Source organism: Caretta caretta, chromosome 2, assembly GCF_965140235.1.
Source record: "Caretta caretta isolate rCarCar2 chromosome 2, rCarCar1.hap1, whole genome shotgun sequence".
In the NCBI taxonomy this organism is placed as follows: domain Eukaryota; kingdom Metazoa; phylum Chordata; order Testudines; family Cheloniidae; genus Caretta; species Caretta caretta.
Window position 1 is genome coordinate 175,895,288 of NC_134207.1, and position 20,260 is coordinate 175,915,547.

The 20,260-nt window shown below is 40.0% G+C and overlaps 1 protein-coding gene across 7 annotated transcripts in view; it reads right to left on the minus strand.

The window, feature by feature from the left end:
- HECW1 (HECT, C2 and WW domain containing E3 ubiquitin protein ligase 1) overlaps nt 1–20,260 on the minus strand; it is a 359,505-nt gene that overhangs the window by 84,657 nt on the left and 254,588 nt on the right. For 6 of the 7 annotated variants that reach the window (XM_048839115.2, XM_048839117.2, XM_048839112.2 and 3 more), the window contains 3 exons: nt 16,771–16,872; nt 11,456–11,606; nt 4,353–4,483 (listed from right to left, as the gene is read on the minus strand). In XM_048839115.2, the coding sequence (XP_048695072.2) occupies nt 4,353–4,483; nt 11,456–11,606; nt 16,771–16,872 (384 nt within the window). The remainder of the gene's footprint in view (nt 1–4,352; nt 4,484–11,455; nt 11,607–16,770; nt 16,873–20,260) is intronic. The other variant, XM_048839116.2, reaches the window with a different exon arrangement.

The window sequence follows — 20,260 nt, forward strand, 5'->3', positions numbered from 1 at the left end:
GAAAATAAAAGCAAAACAATTGACTAGTACACATAACAGGAAATACAACACAAATAGTGTCATTCTTATTTCCTCTGCCAGTACCAGCAAAGCCCACTCCACCATATTGCTCGACTTCTTTTTAATCTTAAAGTGAGGCTGTGGTCATCCAAGTGACTATGTAAAAATGACACCCACTCTTTTTTGCATCTTTTAGTCATATCTACTCACATGAATGACAAAATTTTCCCCTGAGGTTAGCACTGCAGGACAAATACAGCTACAGGAATGAGAGCTGGATGACTTTCTACATTGTATGTTCCAAATTCTGGGCCACATCCTTAGCTGGTATAAACTGGCATAGCTCCATTTACTTCTATAAATCAATGTCACCCCACTAGCTTACACCAGCTGAAGATCTGGTCCAATATTGTCAGCTAAGTTCTGACTGTGGAACCTTTCTTACTGTTAATGAATTTAGAGTGGGAAGAACACACATGAGGTTTTGGGCTCTAGGCTCAGTTTGCAGCGCTGATGCTTTTAAACTAAAATCAGTTTTTGACTTACAAATCTGATGTGGAAGTCATCAAGAGAATGAATACAGAACTACATAATATAATGTTGTTAGTCACTTTTCCATCTATAATTACACCGTATCATTCTGTCCACTTAAGACTGTGAAAAAAGACTTTGTGATATAGCTCTCCTGACTTCGATGGAGTTAAACCGATTTATTTCACCTGAGGATATGACAATGCACCTTTATTTGTGGCCACTCATGCATCCCTGTAGATTTTCCTTTAAATTAAGAAGTTGGTACCAAATTCTACATTTTTTCCTCTCTCCACAGCCAAACAATATATATATAGCAAAGACACATTAAAAAGGCACATGCCACAGGTGATGGTTCTTTTTTATTTAAAAAAAAAGGGAAAGAAAAGGCATATTAAATCAAATCCAGCCACCTTTTATGTGAGTGATTCCTGGCAGCATTATTATTAATTTAATATTTTATTATGTAAGTAACCATAGTAATACTGTATATATGTAACAGTAATACTGTAAGTCTACTGTAAATATGTATCCAAGTTAATATTACAAGTAATATTAGTAGTAATAGAACACAAATCATATACCATTTTCATCTCAATTAACTATTAGAAGGAGTTCAGTTAAACTGAATCATAAAAATTGCAATACAAAGGAGTGCAAGAGTGGTTATATATCATGTGAAGTATGTTTGGTTATGACTTATAGTGATTTTAAAGGAAAAAGAAAAAGATTCAGGCTAATAATACACAAAACGAAATATTTAACAAATCTATTTAATCTATGCTTTTTTAAAAAATATTCACTCTGAATAGGCTTTCCTCTTCCAGGAGACATAAAAGGAATTGAACCATAGGTCATGCAGGCTATTTCCTGCTAATAAAGACTAGCCAGTAATGGAATGCAAACACAGGAGAAGGAGGAAAAGAGGTGTTAGATGTAATAATAGACATAATTAAGTGGCAACTCTGCTATAGGTGTGAATTTTCAGAAGGGCTGAGTATTGACTGCCCGTGTTGCAGGCACAAGTTTAACTAAATACACACCCATTTTTTTTATGTGTACCAAGTGAAGTGCGGGCGCAAGTCTGAGTGCTTGTGTTTCTCCCCATATGACTTGCACCTGCAATCAAGCATTTAGTGACACAAGCACTCAGCTTTGCACTTGTAGTTCAATTGCAGGTGCAAAAATGTGGATGAAAATTTTATGGGCACAAGATCTGCATGCAGACGGGAGGGATGGCCTTTTCAAATTTGGCCCATACTATCAAAATTACTGTGACCCAGGAAGCCCCTCACTGCCAACTGGAAGTGGGCACACAGTACATAACTCTCATCACACCTGACATACTCATTGCCCCAACTTGCTGTTATCATAATCTGTATCTAAAAGGTGTTGTGCAAGGTATCATATGCAAAATGGTAACATGCTGGTCATTAATATTATTGACAGGTTTCAGAGGAACAGCCGTGTTAGTCTGTATTCGCAAAAAGAAAAGGTGCCACAAGTACTCCTTTTCTTTTTATTAATATTATTGTGTTGTCTGTATGGGTGATGTATAGGGAATTATAGATGTGTGATTGCAATGTGTTCCTGAAATGTACGTGGCAGACACTGCCTAAACCCAGCCTGTTCTAGACAAAGGAATGTTGTTTCTCCAGCTTGACTGTTTCCAATGTAAATTAAGCAAGGTGTGACCAAACATAACGAAAAGGACATTTACATGAAAGGTAAACAAATCCATTAGCCGAGCAAGTCGGGGAGATAACCACTTAACAATCTCCATGGAGGATGGAAGCTGCATCTCCAGGAAACCTTTCTGCCTCTTGAAACAGAGTCAAAGAACTTTGGGAAGATATAAGCAGAAGCAATAAGCTATCACCGGATGGATGCAAGGGATCAGAGCTATTGTAATTGAGAAAGTTTACTCATGGGGGTTGAAGTCTGAAGTCACTATAGGTAAGAAATGAGCTTAGACCAAGCTTGTATGCAGGGCAGTTGTAGCCGTGTCAGTCCCAGGATAGTCAAGAGACAAGGTGGGTAAGCTAGTATCTTTTATTGTATCAGCTTCTGATGGTGAGAGAGACAAGCTTTTGAGAGCTCTGTGTGGCTCAAAAGCTTGTCTCTCTCACCATCAGAAATTGGTCCAATAAGAGATATTACCTCCCCCACCTTGTCTAGACCAAGACTGCAAATTGCTAGAATTAAGTTTTAGTCATGAGAAGGCATGTTTTGTTTGTAATCTTTCCTCTCTTTCATTCTTACTTGAGATCATTTAAATCTATCTTCTTTGTTAATAAACTTATTCTTATCTTATTACAGAACCATATCAGTGCAGTGCATTAATATGAAGTATGGGTCCTCAGCCAAACTAACAAGCTGATGAGCGCGCTGTCTGTTTGAAGGCAGCAAATGCAATAACTTCTGTGAAGGTCCAGTGAGAGGAACTGGACACTGCAGGGGAGATGGTTTTAAATTTGAGGAGACGAGGGACTGTTGATGACACCCTGCAAGGAGTAACCATGCTGGTGGGAGCCAGGGTAAGATAATTGTGCTGTGAGCAGACTGCTTGTGTCGGGGCGTGAGTCAAACCTACACAGATGCCCCCAAGGTTACAGGTCGGCAGTAACACAACCCTGGCTGATCTGGATGAACCCCTGTCATAAATATAAAGGGAAGGGTAAACACCTTTAAAATCCCTCCTGGCCAGAGGAAAAAACCCTTTCACCTGTAAAGGGTTAAGAAGCTAGGATAACCTCGCTGGCACCGGACCAAAATGACCAATGAGAAGACAAGATACTTTCAAAAGCTGGAGGGAGGGAGAAACAAAGTCTCTCGCTCTCTGTCTGTGTGTGTGATGCATTTGCTGGGAACAGAAAGTAATGGAGTCTTTGAACTTAGTTAGTAATCTAGCTAGACATGCGTTAGATTCTGTTGGTTTAAATGGCTGAGAAAATAAGCTGTGCTGAATGGAATGGATATTCCTGTTTTTGTGTCTTTTTATAACTTAAGGTTTTGCCTAGAGGGATTCTCTATGTTTTGAATCTGATTACCCTGTAAGGTATTTACCATCCTGATTTTACAGAGGTGATTCTTTCACTTTTTCTTCTATTAAAATTCTTCTTTTAAGAACCTGATTGCTTTTTTCATTGTTCTTAAGATCCAAGGGTTTGGGTCTGTGTTCACCTATGTAAATTGGTGAGGATTTTTATCAAGCCTTCCCCAGGAAAGGGGGTGTTGGGTTTGGGGAGGATTTTGGGGGGAAAGACGTTTCCAAGCGGGCTCTTTCCCAGTTATATATCTGTTAGACGCTTGGTGGTGACAGCAATAAAGTCCAAGAGAAAAAGGAAAATAGTTTGTACCTGGGGGAAGTTTTAACCTAAGATGGTAAAAATAAGCTTAGGAGGTTTTCATGCCTGTCCCCACATCTGTACCCTAGAGTTCAGTGTGGGGAAGGAACTTGACAACCCCCATTGTGTCACAATCATACTATCACCAAAATGAAACAGTGTAGCTACTGTAACTGCAAGCTTGAGAAAATAGGCACTTTCTCCATTTGCCTGTATAATATGTGAACATTCAAACCCAATCTATTGTAAAAACACTTTGTCTAAGTAAGGACTCATTAAAAGAGCCCCCTAACACTTGCTTATTTTCTTCTCAGGGTCTATTCATGCTCTATACTCTTTTCTTTCACTTAGCCATTTCTGCTGTAAAGTACTGAAGCCTGAGTCTTCATCAGGGCACTGTTGTGTGTCCCTCTTGTTTCCCAGAATGGAATGCCATCTAGTGCCACATACTGGTAATAGCTTCCTCTCCCATACCTGAGTTTGGCTGGGAAGAGTCTGCCTCAGAGTCACTTCCTCCTCCAATGGAGAGCCTCTCGACTCTGTTGTTCACAATAGCATCATCCTCTGGCCTCTCTGTTGCAATAGTCCGCTGAATATTTTGATACCTGCATATTTTGTGCGAAAGAAAAAAGGTAATTTAGCTATACGTTTTAGTGGAATAATGGTACAAAGCATTTTGCTGCTCACAAAAATGCCTTTCTATCTCTTTCTTAATGAGTTGGAAAAATCAATACTTTTGAACAATTAAAATATTGCTAAAATCTGCATGTACTTTTAAAGCACCAATGGGCCTGAGTCTTCCCTGTCTTGCACCTGTGTAAATCACCCACATTCCACAGGGATCAGTAACTATACAAGGTGAAAGGCAGGGAAGAATCAAGTCCCAATTTGTCATAGGTTAACATAATGAATCACACAGGGCCTGATCCTCTGAGGTGCTGAGTGTCCTCAACTCCCAACAATTGCAATGGCAGTATGCTCAATGTGTTCAACACTTCACAGCCTTGGCTCCATAACCATTCTTCTTCTTTTTTTACTAATCATTATTATTAGTCATGTTTGTTGTGGTAGTGCATAGGGACCAGCCGAGAACAGGCTCATTGTGCTAGGCACTGTACAAACCCAGAATAATGCACAATCTCTGCCCCGAAGAGCTGACAATCTATTAGATAAAACAGACACAGGGAAGAGGAAAGTGGTGTAACACACTAGTAGAGTGAACAACATAAGGGCAGGACATGTCCTGTTAGTTCCATGCTTTTTTTTCGTGTGTGTATGGATTGAATTTGGTGATGATAAGCTGAAGGGAAAGGGTTGGAGGGGACAGAGCAGTGTTTAATTTGTGCCAGGGTTTGCCAGGACTGAGCCCTGGCACCTCTGGGCTTGGCAGTTCATAGCCCTCTGGGCTTGCTGCATCAGTTATGAATGTAAAAAAATTGCTTGAGCCCTGGCATCTTTCATTACAAATTAAGCACTGGGACAGAGCCGGTGAGAACAAGGAGGGAAACAAGGAGGACGATAGAAGAGGCAGGTGTGGACTGAAGCTTTTAAAACCTTTTTCTCTGTTATGGCAATTTCATGTTTGACTTCAGTGAGACTACTCTTGGGCTTAAAGTTAAGCAGGTGCTTAAATACTTTGCTGGATCAGGGCCAGAGTGTTAATGACATTGCAGGTTTGAGTCCCATAAAGGATGTTCTCTTTTATGTGTTTATGTTTAAAATATGCAGTATACAGTACTAATTCTATATATTATAAAACAGAGATAAATAATGTGGGAAGTCAATCCTGCTGTAGCCATACTGGTGACTCATTCATTGAACATTTGATAGACTAGGGGTGAGAGAACCTCCATAGCTTCTAACCTTTATGTTCATGACCAGGCCCCAGCCTGGGATTCTGATAATGTATGTCAAGAATGTGACAAATTTTAAATTATTTAATGAGAAATATTTTTAAAAATAATAGATATCTATCTTAATCATTTTAACTAGCTTCTGCCGCACTCTGATATTTTTAAACACTTTTTGTTGTCTCATTTTCATTAGCTCTCAGCATTCATAATGGGCCAGATCCCCACCTGGCATAAATCCATGTAGCTTCATTGATTCTATCTGATCTTTGGCCCAAGGTTCTTTGTCTCTCTTTTTTTCCTAGTTTCTGTTCTTCTTTCTTTCATCTGTATGACTCCAGACTTATGAAGAGTATCCCTCCATTTTTCTCTTTTTTTTTTCTGTTTGTTTTTTTTAAATATGCATTTATGCCAAGTTGGATTTTTTGGCCTGAACTCAAGGGGTTAATGTCTTCAAAGTGCCATGACATCTCTGAAGACAAGTAGTCTGGACCTTGGTTTTACATCCCATTCAAAAGACAGCATCTCTAACAGCATATTAACTCTCAACAAGTTACTCGAGTTTAGGCTAAATTATGGAAAATGGGTGAAAATTTAATGGATTTATACTTGACTAACACAGTAGTTTTCATTTCTCTCAGTATTCCAAGTTTTCCTTTAATGTAGCTTTTAATAGCTCAATAAATAACATTTAGAATTGGTTAAAAAAGTAAGAGAATTGGGGATTTTTGTTTTTAGATAAACATATACCTTATAAGCAAATTATTATAGTAGATTTCACAATTACATTAATTTACCTCTACTTTTTCCCTCCTACTTTATAAGAAGCTTTTAAAATTTTTATTCACTTGAATGTAGGCTAATTGAGTAAACTTTCCACTCCAATACTGTAGGAGTTTTACAACACCCTTATGCAACAGTAGAGAAGAAAAAAGTAGTTAATATAGTCAAAAGTTTTATATATATGGTAACTGTAGCTTCAATTTAATTAGATGTTAGAAAATCCCCTGCTGGCAAACTTTACACAGTAATGCTAGCTGTATGCCAAAAACAGGCTTTTTTTTGAGGGTCTAGATATTGTAAAATTGTCTTATATAAATACCAGAAAATGCCCATGTAATTGTGTTTAAAAAAACAAAACAACAACTTTGAAAGGGCACAAGTTATGGGAATGCATTTGAAAATCGGTCCCTTTTCAAAGTGATTTGTCAAAGAAAGAGTGGTTTAGAAAAACCACAATAGAGGCTGTTTTTACTGTACTATTATCTAGTGTGTAATTTATTATTATTATTCATGTAAAGACAAGTCTAGTTACACAAATGCTGCACAGTTTAACCAGATCACAGTGGACTGTTAACCATGCCATGTAATTTGAACAGCGGTGGCTGTTAACTGCTTCAGTAACTGGAGGAAAGGCAAGAAGTGCTGTAGTAAAGGAGGAAGACTCTTCTAATAAAGAAATATAGGGGTGTTTGTCTAGATCTTGTCCAGACTTTAGGTCCCAATCCTGCAAAATGTCCAATAAAGTCATTGGGAATCTCTGAGTACCCAGAGAATGAAGGATTAGGCCCTTGGAACAGAATACTCACAGGCATTCCTTTTAAAAACTAGATTTCCAATACTTTGTGGTTTTGGCAGGGCTGAAAATAGCAAGCTTTCCTAGTGATATTTGGTATTTCCACTCCTTCTCCAAGATGAATCTAGGAAGTGGGAAGGTGAACAGATTTGTGTGGAAAGAAAGCAGACTGAGCTTTTTTTCAAACCTCAAAAGGTTTGGGGTTCCATTTTGTTTGAGTTTGGGGCTAAAGTTCAGGCTGACTTTAATTCTGTCATCCAGGCTCTTTGTATACAGTTACTTCAACGCGAAAGGATTTTCAAGCAGAGTTACCAAAAACTGTTCCAGGCAATGAGGTTTGACCTACAATAACAAAACTTTTTTTAAATGGTTGTTGAAAATAATATTCAAGCCTAAGTAGTGGTTTTCAACAACAGCTTAAGAAAAGGTTTTTCTCACAAACTGGTAATCCAAGTTACCTGAATTTTTTGAATGAGCTAATCTTGAAACCTGTTTCAGGACAGAGATAATTTCTCTATTTCACCCAGCCATAAAATATAAAAATTGCTTCCCACTTCTGAAATACACAGATTGGTGAAGTTTGTTGCAATGGCCAATTTGTATCCCTTTTGCTGGAATTTTTGGAAATATCCATGGCTACACATATACAAACATTGTCATGACAAGAGAAGCCTCCTAAAGACTTGGTGGTCTATTCAGCATTTTTACTTAATGGGGCTCTTTTACAGCAGAGATTAAAGAATTACCAGATGGCTTTTTTGTGCTAAGAAACCATGGGATTCCACAATTACTCAGTTGTAATGTGCTTAGTCTCCACTGGGAATCAAGTGAGGAGAAATATGCTACTAATGAAAATCCCCTCCACTTCTCACTATATATCCTAAATGCTAAAAATACCCATATACAGATGAGCAGCAAAGGTATTATTGGCTTAATTGCAGTGTATGAAATCATTAATGATCAAATCCTAATCCAAACATGGGTGGCAAGAAAGGAACCAAACTATACGAAAACATGGAAAACTAAAATGTAAACCAAGGATGTCACTTCAGTGGTTCTCAACCAGGGGAACATGTACCTCTTGGGTATGCAGAGGTCTCCCAAGGGGTACATCAATTCATCTAGATATTTGCCTAGTTTTACAACAGGCTACTTAAAAGGCACTAGCAAAGTCAGTACAAAGTACAATTTCATACAATGAAATGTTTATACTGCTCTACATACTATACACTGAAATGTAAGTACTATATTTATATTCCAATTGTTTTATTTTATAATTATACAGTAAAAAATGAGAAAGTAAGCAATTGTTCAGTAATGGTGTGCTGTGACACTTTTGTATTTTTATGTCTGGTTTTGTAAGCAAGTAGTTTTAAAGTGAGGTGTAACTTGGGGGTACACAAGACAAATCAGACTCCTGAAAGGGGTACAGTAGTCTGGAAAGGTTGAGAGCCACTGACTTAGGCCATGTCTAAACTAGCACTTATATTGGCAAAACTTTTGCTGCTCAGGGGTGTGAAAAAACATAAGTTTTGCCAGCATAAGCGTTCGCGTGCACGGCGCTATGTCGGCGGAAGACGGTCTCCCACCACCACAGCTACCGCCACTCATTGAGCTGGTTTTATTATGTTGACAGGAGAGCTCTCTCCCATCAACATAACAGTTACACAAGTGCTCTTACAGCGGCACAGCTGTAAGTGTAGATATGGCCTAAGGGTATTGCCAATTAATCTGAGCTAGCTAACACAATTGTCATTTCTAGTTTAGACACTCACCAACGTTTGTTCTGGTTGTTTGTGGCTCACCCAAGAGAGTTGAACCTCATGGAACAAATGGTGACTGTCTACAATAAATTTATGATAGTATTCATTAGCTCAGCTTAATTGGTAATCAATTAACTCAAGTTACAGCACAACAAAAAACGATAATTTACACAGGCCCTTAATGGCTGCGGACAACATCTATCCAATTCACTGCAAGGGGTTTCCAGAAATGCCTGTCTTTTTTCTTTAATATGGTAGCTTGGCACCTTCTGAGGAAAATTATAATTAAAACAAACTATTGCAAGTTCTTACCACTATAAACAAAACTACATATGCTAGTCAAATGCCCACTCTGTGCCCAGCATGATAGGTTTGGAGAGAAGAGGAGGACAATTCCTCATGGACCTGTTTGTGGTTATGATCTGTTTTGCACAACAGACATTTTCAGAAAGCTAGTTAGCCCTTAGAAAAACTCCCTGATGGCTGTCATCTGCAACCATTTTCTCCCTACAAAGGATCTGAGTAACTCCCATATTATTTTCCTGCCATGGAAAGAAGGACCACTGAAGCTCCCTCTGTCTCCTAGCTTGGCACTCTGATGATCCCCAAATGATGTTTTTAAAGTACTAGAAAAACCCAAACCAACCTTCATGCCATTTTAAAGCCTATAATCAGAGGATAACAATTTCAGTCTTGCTTATTTAAATAAGAAACTATATCATTACAGTAAGCAGGGGCAGAGGATAAGAAAATGTTTTCTGAGGTAATAGTGGAAGTTTATTGCCCAGCTATTTATTTCTTTTACTCTTCTCCCCTCCATTCAATCTGAAATGCAAAGAAACAAAGGAAACTGTAACAAATCTGTGTGTGTAGAGTAGTAGTTGAACAGACATTGCTATCAGTGATAAAGTTCCCTCATTTGGAGGGAGACTCCCTCTCTCAGGATTCATTTTAAGGAAGTGTTTCTGGTTTCCTCCAGCTGTGCAAAGGGATTTGAAATGTCTTTCAGTGGGATACTCCTTAGCACTCATTATTTCAAACAAATATCTCATTCATGCTGTGTCACAGCTTGTCAACCTTGCTGATGTCAACAGCTACATGTTGGTGCTTCGCAATCCATGGACCTGGCCGCACTTGGGAACCACTAGAGCTCTATAGTGGGGACATAATTCCAACTGTATGACCATCCATAACATTCAGCCTGCATCACTGGTGGAGGAAAAATTACAAAGGGAGGCTCTCAGCAACTAGAGCTGTTGCTTTCCTGACCTCATCTCTGAATAGCTCCCATAAGACTGGGGTAGGTGTATAGGTGTAGCAGCCGGAGGAGCAGAGTGGAGGTCTGGATGCTGACGCACCTCAAAGCTGTGGGGCTGAAGCCTGAACTCAAAGCCTGATTGCTTGACTTCTCTTCATATTCTCATCCAGACCATCTGTCCTCTCTGTTCTCATAGGTAACACTGAAGCTCTGAAGGATCCTGCCTTCCCACCCTCACCTGGACTGATCCTTCCCATAAGTGGTGGGAGGAAAAGTGAAGGGAAACCATTATTAGACCAACTTTTGTTGGAGGAAGGGACAAGCTTTTGCACTTCACAGAGCTCCTTTTCTTCAGGTGTGGAGAAAGAAACTAGAGTGCCCAAGCGAAATACAAGGTGGGACAGATGGTTAAGTATAAGGGGCTCACACACATTGTAGGAGACCACTTAAAATGAAGTGGGCAATTAAAACTTCAGCAGTCCTAGGAAAAAGGAGCATTAGTAGGCAGCAGGGTGTGTTACACGTTGTTGCAATGGGCCATAAAACTAGTGTCTCTGTTAACTCTGCTGGACACTAAAAAACATGGATTTATGTATTTAAGTTCCCAGGCTTGTCTTTTGAAGGTGTTGTAGAGGTTTCCTTTGAGGATGAGGACTGAGAACGTCACTCTGTGCAATGTACTATGTTCACTTTGCGTCTCTAGACTGTAATCTGTTTGGTCAGGCACTTTGCTATTTTTAAACACCACCTCCTGTTGTAAAGTACCTTATGGACTTATGGCACTACATAAAACACTAATTAAAAAGTACAGTGTTTTATCATTGTAAAGCCAGCCTGAAAGTAGCACTGAAAACTGTTTCAATTTATTTTGGGCTCCCAAATTGCCAGTGCTAAAAATGTCACCTTTTTGAAAGCAAGATGCTAACCATGCACCAGCAGTAGGTTCTGACCTGCTAATTGTTATTCAACATTGTACCTTCAAATATATCTCATAGCTTATTTATGTTGAACGTTTTAGTCATTTCAGGAACATTTCAGATGCTGGTTTGGAATAACATGAGTACCATTTCTCTTAACTAGAACATTTTCGTTGTGGTGGTGGTTTGGAATTTCAGTCCAGAATTACTCACCGCCGATTGAGCTGCTCCATTTGTTGGATTGAACCAGATCTGCGTATTCCGTCTGGAGTGGCTGCTGCTGTGGGGCGCTGCCATGTTGTGGTTCGATTCACATGATCCACATAAAATACCCTTCCATGGCTGTCTATCCGAGCTTCCCAGTCTAGTATTAAAAAAGAAAGCCATCAGTTTGAGAAATTTCAGAAAGCCTAGATGCTCATGAGATACATGTGTACATACATACACACGAACATCTGAGCTGGCAAACTGGGTCAGACCAATGGTCCATCTTGCCCAGTATCCTGTCTCGAACAGTGTCCAGTACCAGAACTGCAGGGGAGTGTACAGAACAGAGCAATTAAGGAGTGATATACCATGTCTTCCACTCCCAGCTTATGATAGTCAGAAGTGTAGGGTTGTCCGAGCACGGGGTCGCATCCCTGACCATCATGGCTAGACTAATAGCCGTTGAAGGAGGTATCCTCCGTCCCGTTCTTTTTTTGAACCCGTTTATATTTTTGGCCACAGCAGTAAGTTCCACAGGTTTGTTGTATGTGTAGTATACATAAATACATAAATATTACTTCACACAGAGCCTACAGTCACCCTGTGGAATTCATTGCCACAGGCCATCAATAATGAGTGAGACACAGTGACTATTTTTAAAAGGGACTGGATAATTCTATAACCATTAATGCCTCTTATAGTTCTGCTTCTTGAGGTGAGTAATCAAATTACATGCTTTAGAACATAAAAATTTCCCCATGTAACTCTTACATACAGCATTGCACAACTGGCTCTGTTCATAGTAGATGGGAAAACCATAAGGAATTGGCTACTGGTAGCCAGGATGCTAGGCTTGGTGGACCAGTGATTTAATCTGGTGTGGCAAGTCCTATGTTCACTTTTTTTGTTATGTTTCAGAATAAACTTGATAGTGGTTTTTTTTTAAGCTTTCAGAAGGATTACTCAGAGCAGCGTAAGGCCCTCTACCTAAAACTCATCACAGACTGGTTGGACATACATTTTTTATTTTTTAAATCTACCACTCTAATAAGGACCAGATAGCTGAGGAAATTGGTAACAAGATACTGAGCCTTCCACCCTCATGTCTCTTGTTAAAATTACGTCCAAGTTGACCAGAAGTGTAACCAAAAGCCCATACCCATCTGATGGCTGCTTGTTGGCTTGCATGAAATACACTGGTAGTTAAAAGCATCAAGAGCACTGGTAAAGGTGTTAGGAATAAGAGGAAATTTAAGAAGTGAATGAGCTAATCAAATTCTACATAAAAAACCTTAGAATTTTTTGAGTGAAGTTGCACAAATTTGATCTGCTAACTACACTATTGTTACACAAAGATCCATCAGCTGATGACATAGCTGTACAGTAATATATATTCCCCCTCCTGGAGCACATCTGTACCCCCAAGAGTGGTAAAGTCCACTTTTTTCCCCTCTGTGGCTCTGTGTTCCACCTTAGGACCAGGGGTTCTGGGTTCTTTGTGAACCTTCCCTCATACCCTCCAAAAGCAACAGAGAGCTGTGTTTCCTCCTACTGCATCTGGAATCCAACTCCCTGCAACCAGCTACCTTCCCCCAAACACTGTGCCTGATTAGTAAGGAGATAGACGGTGCTGGCCAGAGCTAAGGTGCCATGCCTTATAATGTTATTAAAAATACCTTTGTTATCCATGTGGGTACCTGAGTGGGGGTCTGGGCAAAGGCTAACCAGCACCCAACACTCCAGATTGGAGCACCCAGATAACAATCTGAACAAAATCATGACTCTGTGTATAATCCGTAAACCCTAGGCAATGATGTGTCCTCCATTGAAACCAGCCTATAGGGACTCTTGAAGGACGTTGGTCAGTCAGGGCCTGTTGAAGAACCCTAAATTCCCAGATAACAGTTAATATCTCCTTGAGACATATCAGTTCACATTCTGTACTCCTGCTAACGCCAACCACACATACATTCACACCTCAGCAAAAACAATGTTACACAGAATGCATTAAGGTAGGTGTTACCCACAAACCAAACCGAATGTCACACTGCCTGAAGAAAGCATGTTACAATGTGTCTACAATGGTAATCCAGCCTCTGAGCAGAAAGCATCCAGTCAAACCTAGCAGCAGCTGGATGTGTCCAGTGCTTGAGGTCACAGTGGAAACATCAGGTCAGGATAAAGGAGACACAGTGAAAGTTCAAGGAGAGTGTATGAGAATATATCTGCGGGACGTCATTGTCTTGTAGGGCACGGGTCAGAGCCTTGTGCTACAGCATCTGGCCTGAGAGAGTTGTGTGCGCTGATGTGACTATTCCTTGCCAACATATAAACAAAACTCACAGTTGGTTGATGGGCATTTATTTCCCTCCCACGCAGCATTACCATCACACAGGGGAGTAAGTAATTCAAATGGCATACAACACAGAATTTGTGGTAAGATGAATGGATGGCTGCACAGATAAATGCATAGACTGACAAATAGACAGAGGCCATGATTTTGAGCTCCGTCCCAGCCCCTTTATGTTGCTCCAATGATATAAAGGGTCCAAAAACCAGCCAGATCACCACATGTGGGAATTACCCCTTAGCAGAGGGTTTCTCTGGGCAGTATAGGGCTGACATTATGGCCCTACACCTTATAACTTCAGAGCAGGGGCACACCAGGAGATAGCCTGGGATCAGGAGACGGTGAGGTCACCGTGCTCTGCACTCCAATTATCCTGGGCTGCCAGATGGCCCTTTGGGACCACTGCAGCCCTATGTACATTACAGCAGCCTCTGAGGCTGCTCTTACTTACACCATGAGCCAAACCTGTCCCTGGCAGACCCACAACCCCGGAGGGACAAAGTCACCTTGCTACTCTTTACATCCCTGTCTGTGGTAGATCTTCTAAGTGGTGCAGCTCAGTCAAAGAAAAAGTTCTCATCAGGACTAACAGAATAAACTAAATTTTGAAGTCAAATTGTTTTGGTGCTATGATCAAGCAAGACTGACTACAAGAGGAAAACCACCTCACTTTTTGAATCTACATGTCTCCCAAAAGCCTTTAACTGATTTTCCTGAAACCTCACAAAATATTCTACCATGAGCTAAAATCTGGCATGTGATTTCAGGCACATGGATTTGGCTATGGGAATGTTAAGGTTCAGTCGATATTGTTCTTGTAATGATGGGAAATGATCTTCAACCATAACTATGGACAGATTCTGGCGTCTCCTCCTTTTAGAAGCTCTCAACATTGTTCACTGTAAACCTGATCAAAATGAATAATCTCTCTCCATGGGTGTGGTTTGGGAGGAGCATGAGGGGCATTGTCCCTCCCCCAAACTGCGTGTCTCGGGCAGGCGTGGAATTTGCCCTCCGAACATGGCATGTTGGCCTGGCTGGAGCTGCCTCTGCCACGTCTCTCTCTCTCTCTCTCTCTCTCTCTCATATTTAAGAGTGATTTAGTTGTGGTAAGCAAGGGAAAAGGGTCTTTCTGCAACACTAGAAAAAGAAAAATCTTCAGATCAGACCTCAGTTTGTACTTCTCATGGGCTTTAAAAATGTCATAGATTGTACTGGGAATTGCATGGATATTAACTGAGGAATTATTTAATTCAATTTCTTTACCAAAAATTCATGTGGCAACTGCACACTGAAGAGGGATATATTCAGGGACAAAATACTTTACATGTATTACAAGTAGGATATAGTGTAGATATCAAAATAATGGGTGCATTATTAAATAAATATTACTATCAGATGATTGTACTTTTGCTTTTGTGTAGATTAAACTCCATCATAATTGCCTTCTTTAGGAGCAACTACTTACCTTTTGAGGCTGGTGTTAAAAGGGAGGTGGAATGTATTAATCAAGCCATAGGGCTGAACTTGAATGTCTCCGATCAGTGCACGGATTAGAGTAAATTTCATTTGCATGGTTGCTGTCAGTGTCCTATTAATAGGTAGTGTAGCTGGAAATTTCTCCCCTTCACAAAGTGGTGAGGTAAGATTAGGGGGAAGAGAAATATTTACTTATTACAGATGTAATTGTTCCTAATTCATCATTCACTGGTAGGCCACACAGTGCCCCTAATAAGACTTCATGGGGCTGAAGGCAGTTGGATCATTCACCACTACTGTATAACTGATGCCAGCATCGAGTGGAATTTTCAGTTTAGGAAATACTAACAACTTGGTGCATAAATGATTTTTTTTAATTAAGGACACCATAGGCCAAATAGCTACATTCTTTACTCAGCCTCAGAAGAAAATAGATTTGTTTTTAAGCCTGGTTAGTTTTCAAGATGCTGAGCATTTTTTCCTGTTAAATCATGTGCTAAACTCGAAAGATGATACACTATGTGTTGTAGGGCAGAGAGTGCGCTCTACTGGACAAATAACGCTAATGCAAAAAGTTAAAAGCTATGAAATCCTCCCCAGTAAAGTGCAGAAGTGCTCTTATATGGAAGCACAAAAACATTCGGATAGAGAGAGCTGTAGGTCCATACGTCAGTCACTCTGCTTCAGAGCAGAGACCCTCACATTAACCTTTAGAGGGGGCACTGCAATTGAAATGTGACATCACTAGAATGTGACCTACCTTGTCCCTGTCTTCTCCTCTTATCACTCTGATTAAGAATTGCTACCTGTCTCAATTTTTCAAAAGAGAATCCTGATTTTGAGAATGCCTGGCATTGCAAGCAAGGCTGCAAGGACAAGACAGCATCCCAAGCTGTCTTTGAAGCTGACACAGGGTATGTCTACACAGCAAAAAATTACCCATGGCAGTAAGACTCAGAGCCCAGGTCAATTGATTCAGGCTTGCAGGGTTACAGCTTGAACCCAGTTGTCTACATTACTACTTTTAGCCCCACAGCATGAGCTCCGCAAGCCCACCACACTTGACCTGGGCTCTGAGACTCTGTGTAGACATACCCATAATGTGCCACAGGGATGCAACGATTAGGCTAGAGGACAAACATTAAAGACAATAAGACTACTTTGCCCTTACAATACACACAGCCTTTCATTGGAGGAGCTCAAAACACTTTTACCACCTCACAACACTCCTCTGAGACACTGAAGTGTTATTATCCCCATTGTATAGATGGGGAAACTGAGGCATAGAGCAGTTGTGTGTCTTGCCCAAGATGACATGGTGACACCTACAGTAAGGACCAAATAAGGAAAATAAAAGGGCACATTAAGTGGGTTTGGAACAAGGTGGATGCAGGGGATGAGGAGATTATTTAGAGACATACTGACCTGTACACTGTTTTAGGTTAACAGGAAAGGTTGAAAAAAATAATACATTTAAAAAACTAAAGCTTACTTGGTGGAAGAGGCTCATCAATAGTTGGATAGTGATGGTGGTCAGGCCTCAGGGAAGGAAGCTGGCTGACTGGCTGAGAATTATGGAGTAAAGGACAATCACCTATGGACAAGATATTCAAGATATTCATATTCATTCAGTGTTTTGGCAAAAAGTGGTTTAAAATGCACTACTGTAAAACAAGTTACTAAAAGAACTGAAAAAAAAAACCCAACAAAAACAAACAAACAAACCAAAAAAACAGGGCAGACAACCACCTGGTGTATTAGCTGCTATGGCTTATTCATATGTCCAGGCATGGTTTTACTAACTTACATGGCAAAGAATTATTAAAATAATGCAGACAAGGATCCGATCTTGGGCTTGAGCACATAATAAGAAATGATGGGATAGATTCTGGACTCATTTATTCTAGATTTACACCAATGTAAGTGAGGAGAATCAGGATTGATGTCTGAGAAGTACTTCATAAATGCTACCAAGTGCAGGGTTTTGGGAGTTCCTGCAGGAACTTGGAAGGACCATACAAAAATCCCAGCTCCAACCTTGCATTCACTCCAGCTAAATGCCGAGAGCTACTTTCTTTGCTATTGCAAAAGCCTCCTTTAGAGCAAATCCACAAGAGTGTATGTGAAGTGGTGTGGCAGGATTTTGCAGTCCCTGCAATGCAGAAGGCATGCATCTGCTGTACTTTTAAAGTCATGGAAACTAGAATATAAACAGTTCAAAATTCAAACTGTCAAGTTTGAGTGGAAGGTGGGGAGAGTGAGAGAAGGACCAAAAACATAGGAGAGAGGTGGGGTGAGGGGAGCAAAAGATAAGAAGACACAGGAAAGAAGGAACCTGAGATAAAGAGGGGGGAGACCTGAAGTACAGAAAGAGAAGAAGAGGCTGAGAGATACTGTAGATGAGGCAGAGGAAGATTTTTTGAACACTGTATTGTATCAAATATGTACCTATATACATACATCCAAATGAAAACTGTACATATATCCATCCTGGTGTCCTGGTGATGTGAATAAATTACTCAGCATTTGTGACGTCACTAGAATCCTTTCAGGAACTACAACCTTATTGTGTGGAGGACACATTATTCCTTATGTTAGAACTGAATGTGAGCACTTGGAACCCATACTTTTGCACTTCATGGGTACTAGAATTCAGAGAATATTTGCCCCAGTCCTTTCTTAAAATCTTTGTAGCTCATGAAAGCTTATGCTCAAATAAATTGGTTAGTCTCTAAGGTGCCACAAGTACTCCTTTTCTTTTTGAGAATTATATACTGTTTCCCACTGCTGGTCACTTTTTCAAGCTGCGTGACAATAGTTTTCCTACTGAAACCTTCAACTCCAGAAAGCATAAATAATTTACCACGGGTATAAAACAGATACAGTTAAAATCCAAGGTAAGCTTAGAAACAAAGTGGTCTTTAATGCTTGTGATATTGCCAGAAAATTATACCACTGTATTTAAAAAAAGAAAAACAGGACAGAACCATACAAATAATGTTGATTGGTTTAGCCACCTTTCATGTCTAAATCTTACCACTCTATAAAAACGAGCTATATCTTGCCATCTAAGTATAAATTAAAAAAAGTTATCTAAAATATATTCCCCCTTAAACTGCCAATATGTGGAATATAAATGTTACATGGAAAGGCAGAAGGGAATTTTATATGTGAATTTAATACACTTTTTTTTTGTAAAAAAAACAAAACAAAAAAACTTGCACCATTCACTAATGAAAAAAATTACCTGGACAAAATGTAGGTAAAGTTACACACGCACCTGGGTGCTCTGATGATATCACACCCCTCTGAAATGTCTTCATTAAAGCCTCTAATAAGTGTATAGACACATCTCACACTTACATGTCCCCCCTCTTTGAATACAAAGTAGAATTATTTTAAATTACTATGCAGTGCTGCAAACACATCTGTAATAATGGTTAAATTTTCCTGTTGCTACAGTTGTCACCAATTGCCAGATTATCAATCTGCATTTCTTTACTTACCTCACCATAATTGACTCCCCCTAGTCAAGTTAGTTACGTCAAGCCAGCTGAAGCATGGGGTGTCAGTCACCTGGAGCAGATGAAGGCGACCATATCTACTGTACTTTTAATAACCACCAAATAAATTAAACAATGTGATCAACTATTGAAACATCTCACACAATATTAGAAGAACATGGTGAACTAACCAGTAATGCTGTCCTTCTCTTGTATTCTCTCTCTACTAGCAAAAGTAAAGCCACAGTGAACATTCTACAGTGCCCTTTAAATATACTCAAGGGACATCTCCAGAAATCTGAAGCTTAATATCAGAGTACTGCTGAATCCATTTTTATGAGGGCACAAACTCTGTTCTCTTTCTCTGTATGTACACACACCACAAAACAAATAAAAAAGCCACACGTGCACCCTTCTGCACACACACACACACGAATACTGTCTATACCAAAAGAGCCTCATGTACAGTGAAGAGTGCCCATGTTACTGAGTGTTTCTCTCATCTCTGTTGCTGTGTAGTTCTGGGAATTTTGATTCTTTGGACTAGATCCTGCACTACAGAGCAAATAATTAAGGGTATGCAGTACATAAATGTTTGGAAGGAGGCCCAAAACTGGCATATCCAGGACCATGCCAGGGTAGGGAGATCCTCTGGTGGCACAGTGACTCATGCACCGCTGCTATTTCTGTTGGAGTAGGGGATGTGGCTGGGGGAAGGATGGTATGGCTGGGGCCGGTGATCCCTCGTGCAGCCATGGTGAGCAGCTAGTGTAACTCAGGCTGGAGGAACATTCTAGCACAAGATTGGGGGACCCAAGGACTACCTTTACAACCCCTCTTTTCCCCTTTCCTGCACACTCTGTGGCTGTAGCCAAGCATCTGAACCTGTACTTCTTCAGTCTCAAATAACCAGTACACAAGCTGAAGAAAAGACAAGTGATTGAACTCACTGGAGTAAACTGAGTGACGCCAGGGAGGAACTGAACACAAGGAATTGAAGTGTCCAAGAATAAAAAGAACTAAACAACTATGATGACAGCATAAACAGACAACAATATATCTCTATATGCAGTATACCTACAGAGACATGTGGTGATAGGAACTGTATTTGATAGTTATGCATCCAAGGAAATACGATCTGTCGCAAGTGAAATCTGAGGTTGATTTGGGTGAATGTAGGGGGACAAGGTTAGTAAATTGGGTTTATAACAGAAAGTGGACTCAACCTAAACTAGAAAATACTAGGACTTCTCCATAATATACTCTCTGTGTGTATGGATTGTATATATATTACATACACACACATATTGGGCCAGATCCTCAGTTGCTGTAAATCAGTTGATTTACACCAGTTCAGGATCTGCCCCTTCATAAACACACACAGATCTTCTTGTCACTTGTAAGACACACGGTAGCACACAAGATATGTAACACTGAAAAATCCCTTGGAAGAAGGGTCAGACTGGTAGAACTGGTGAT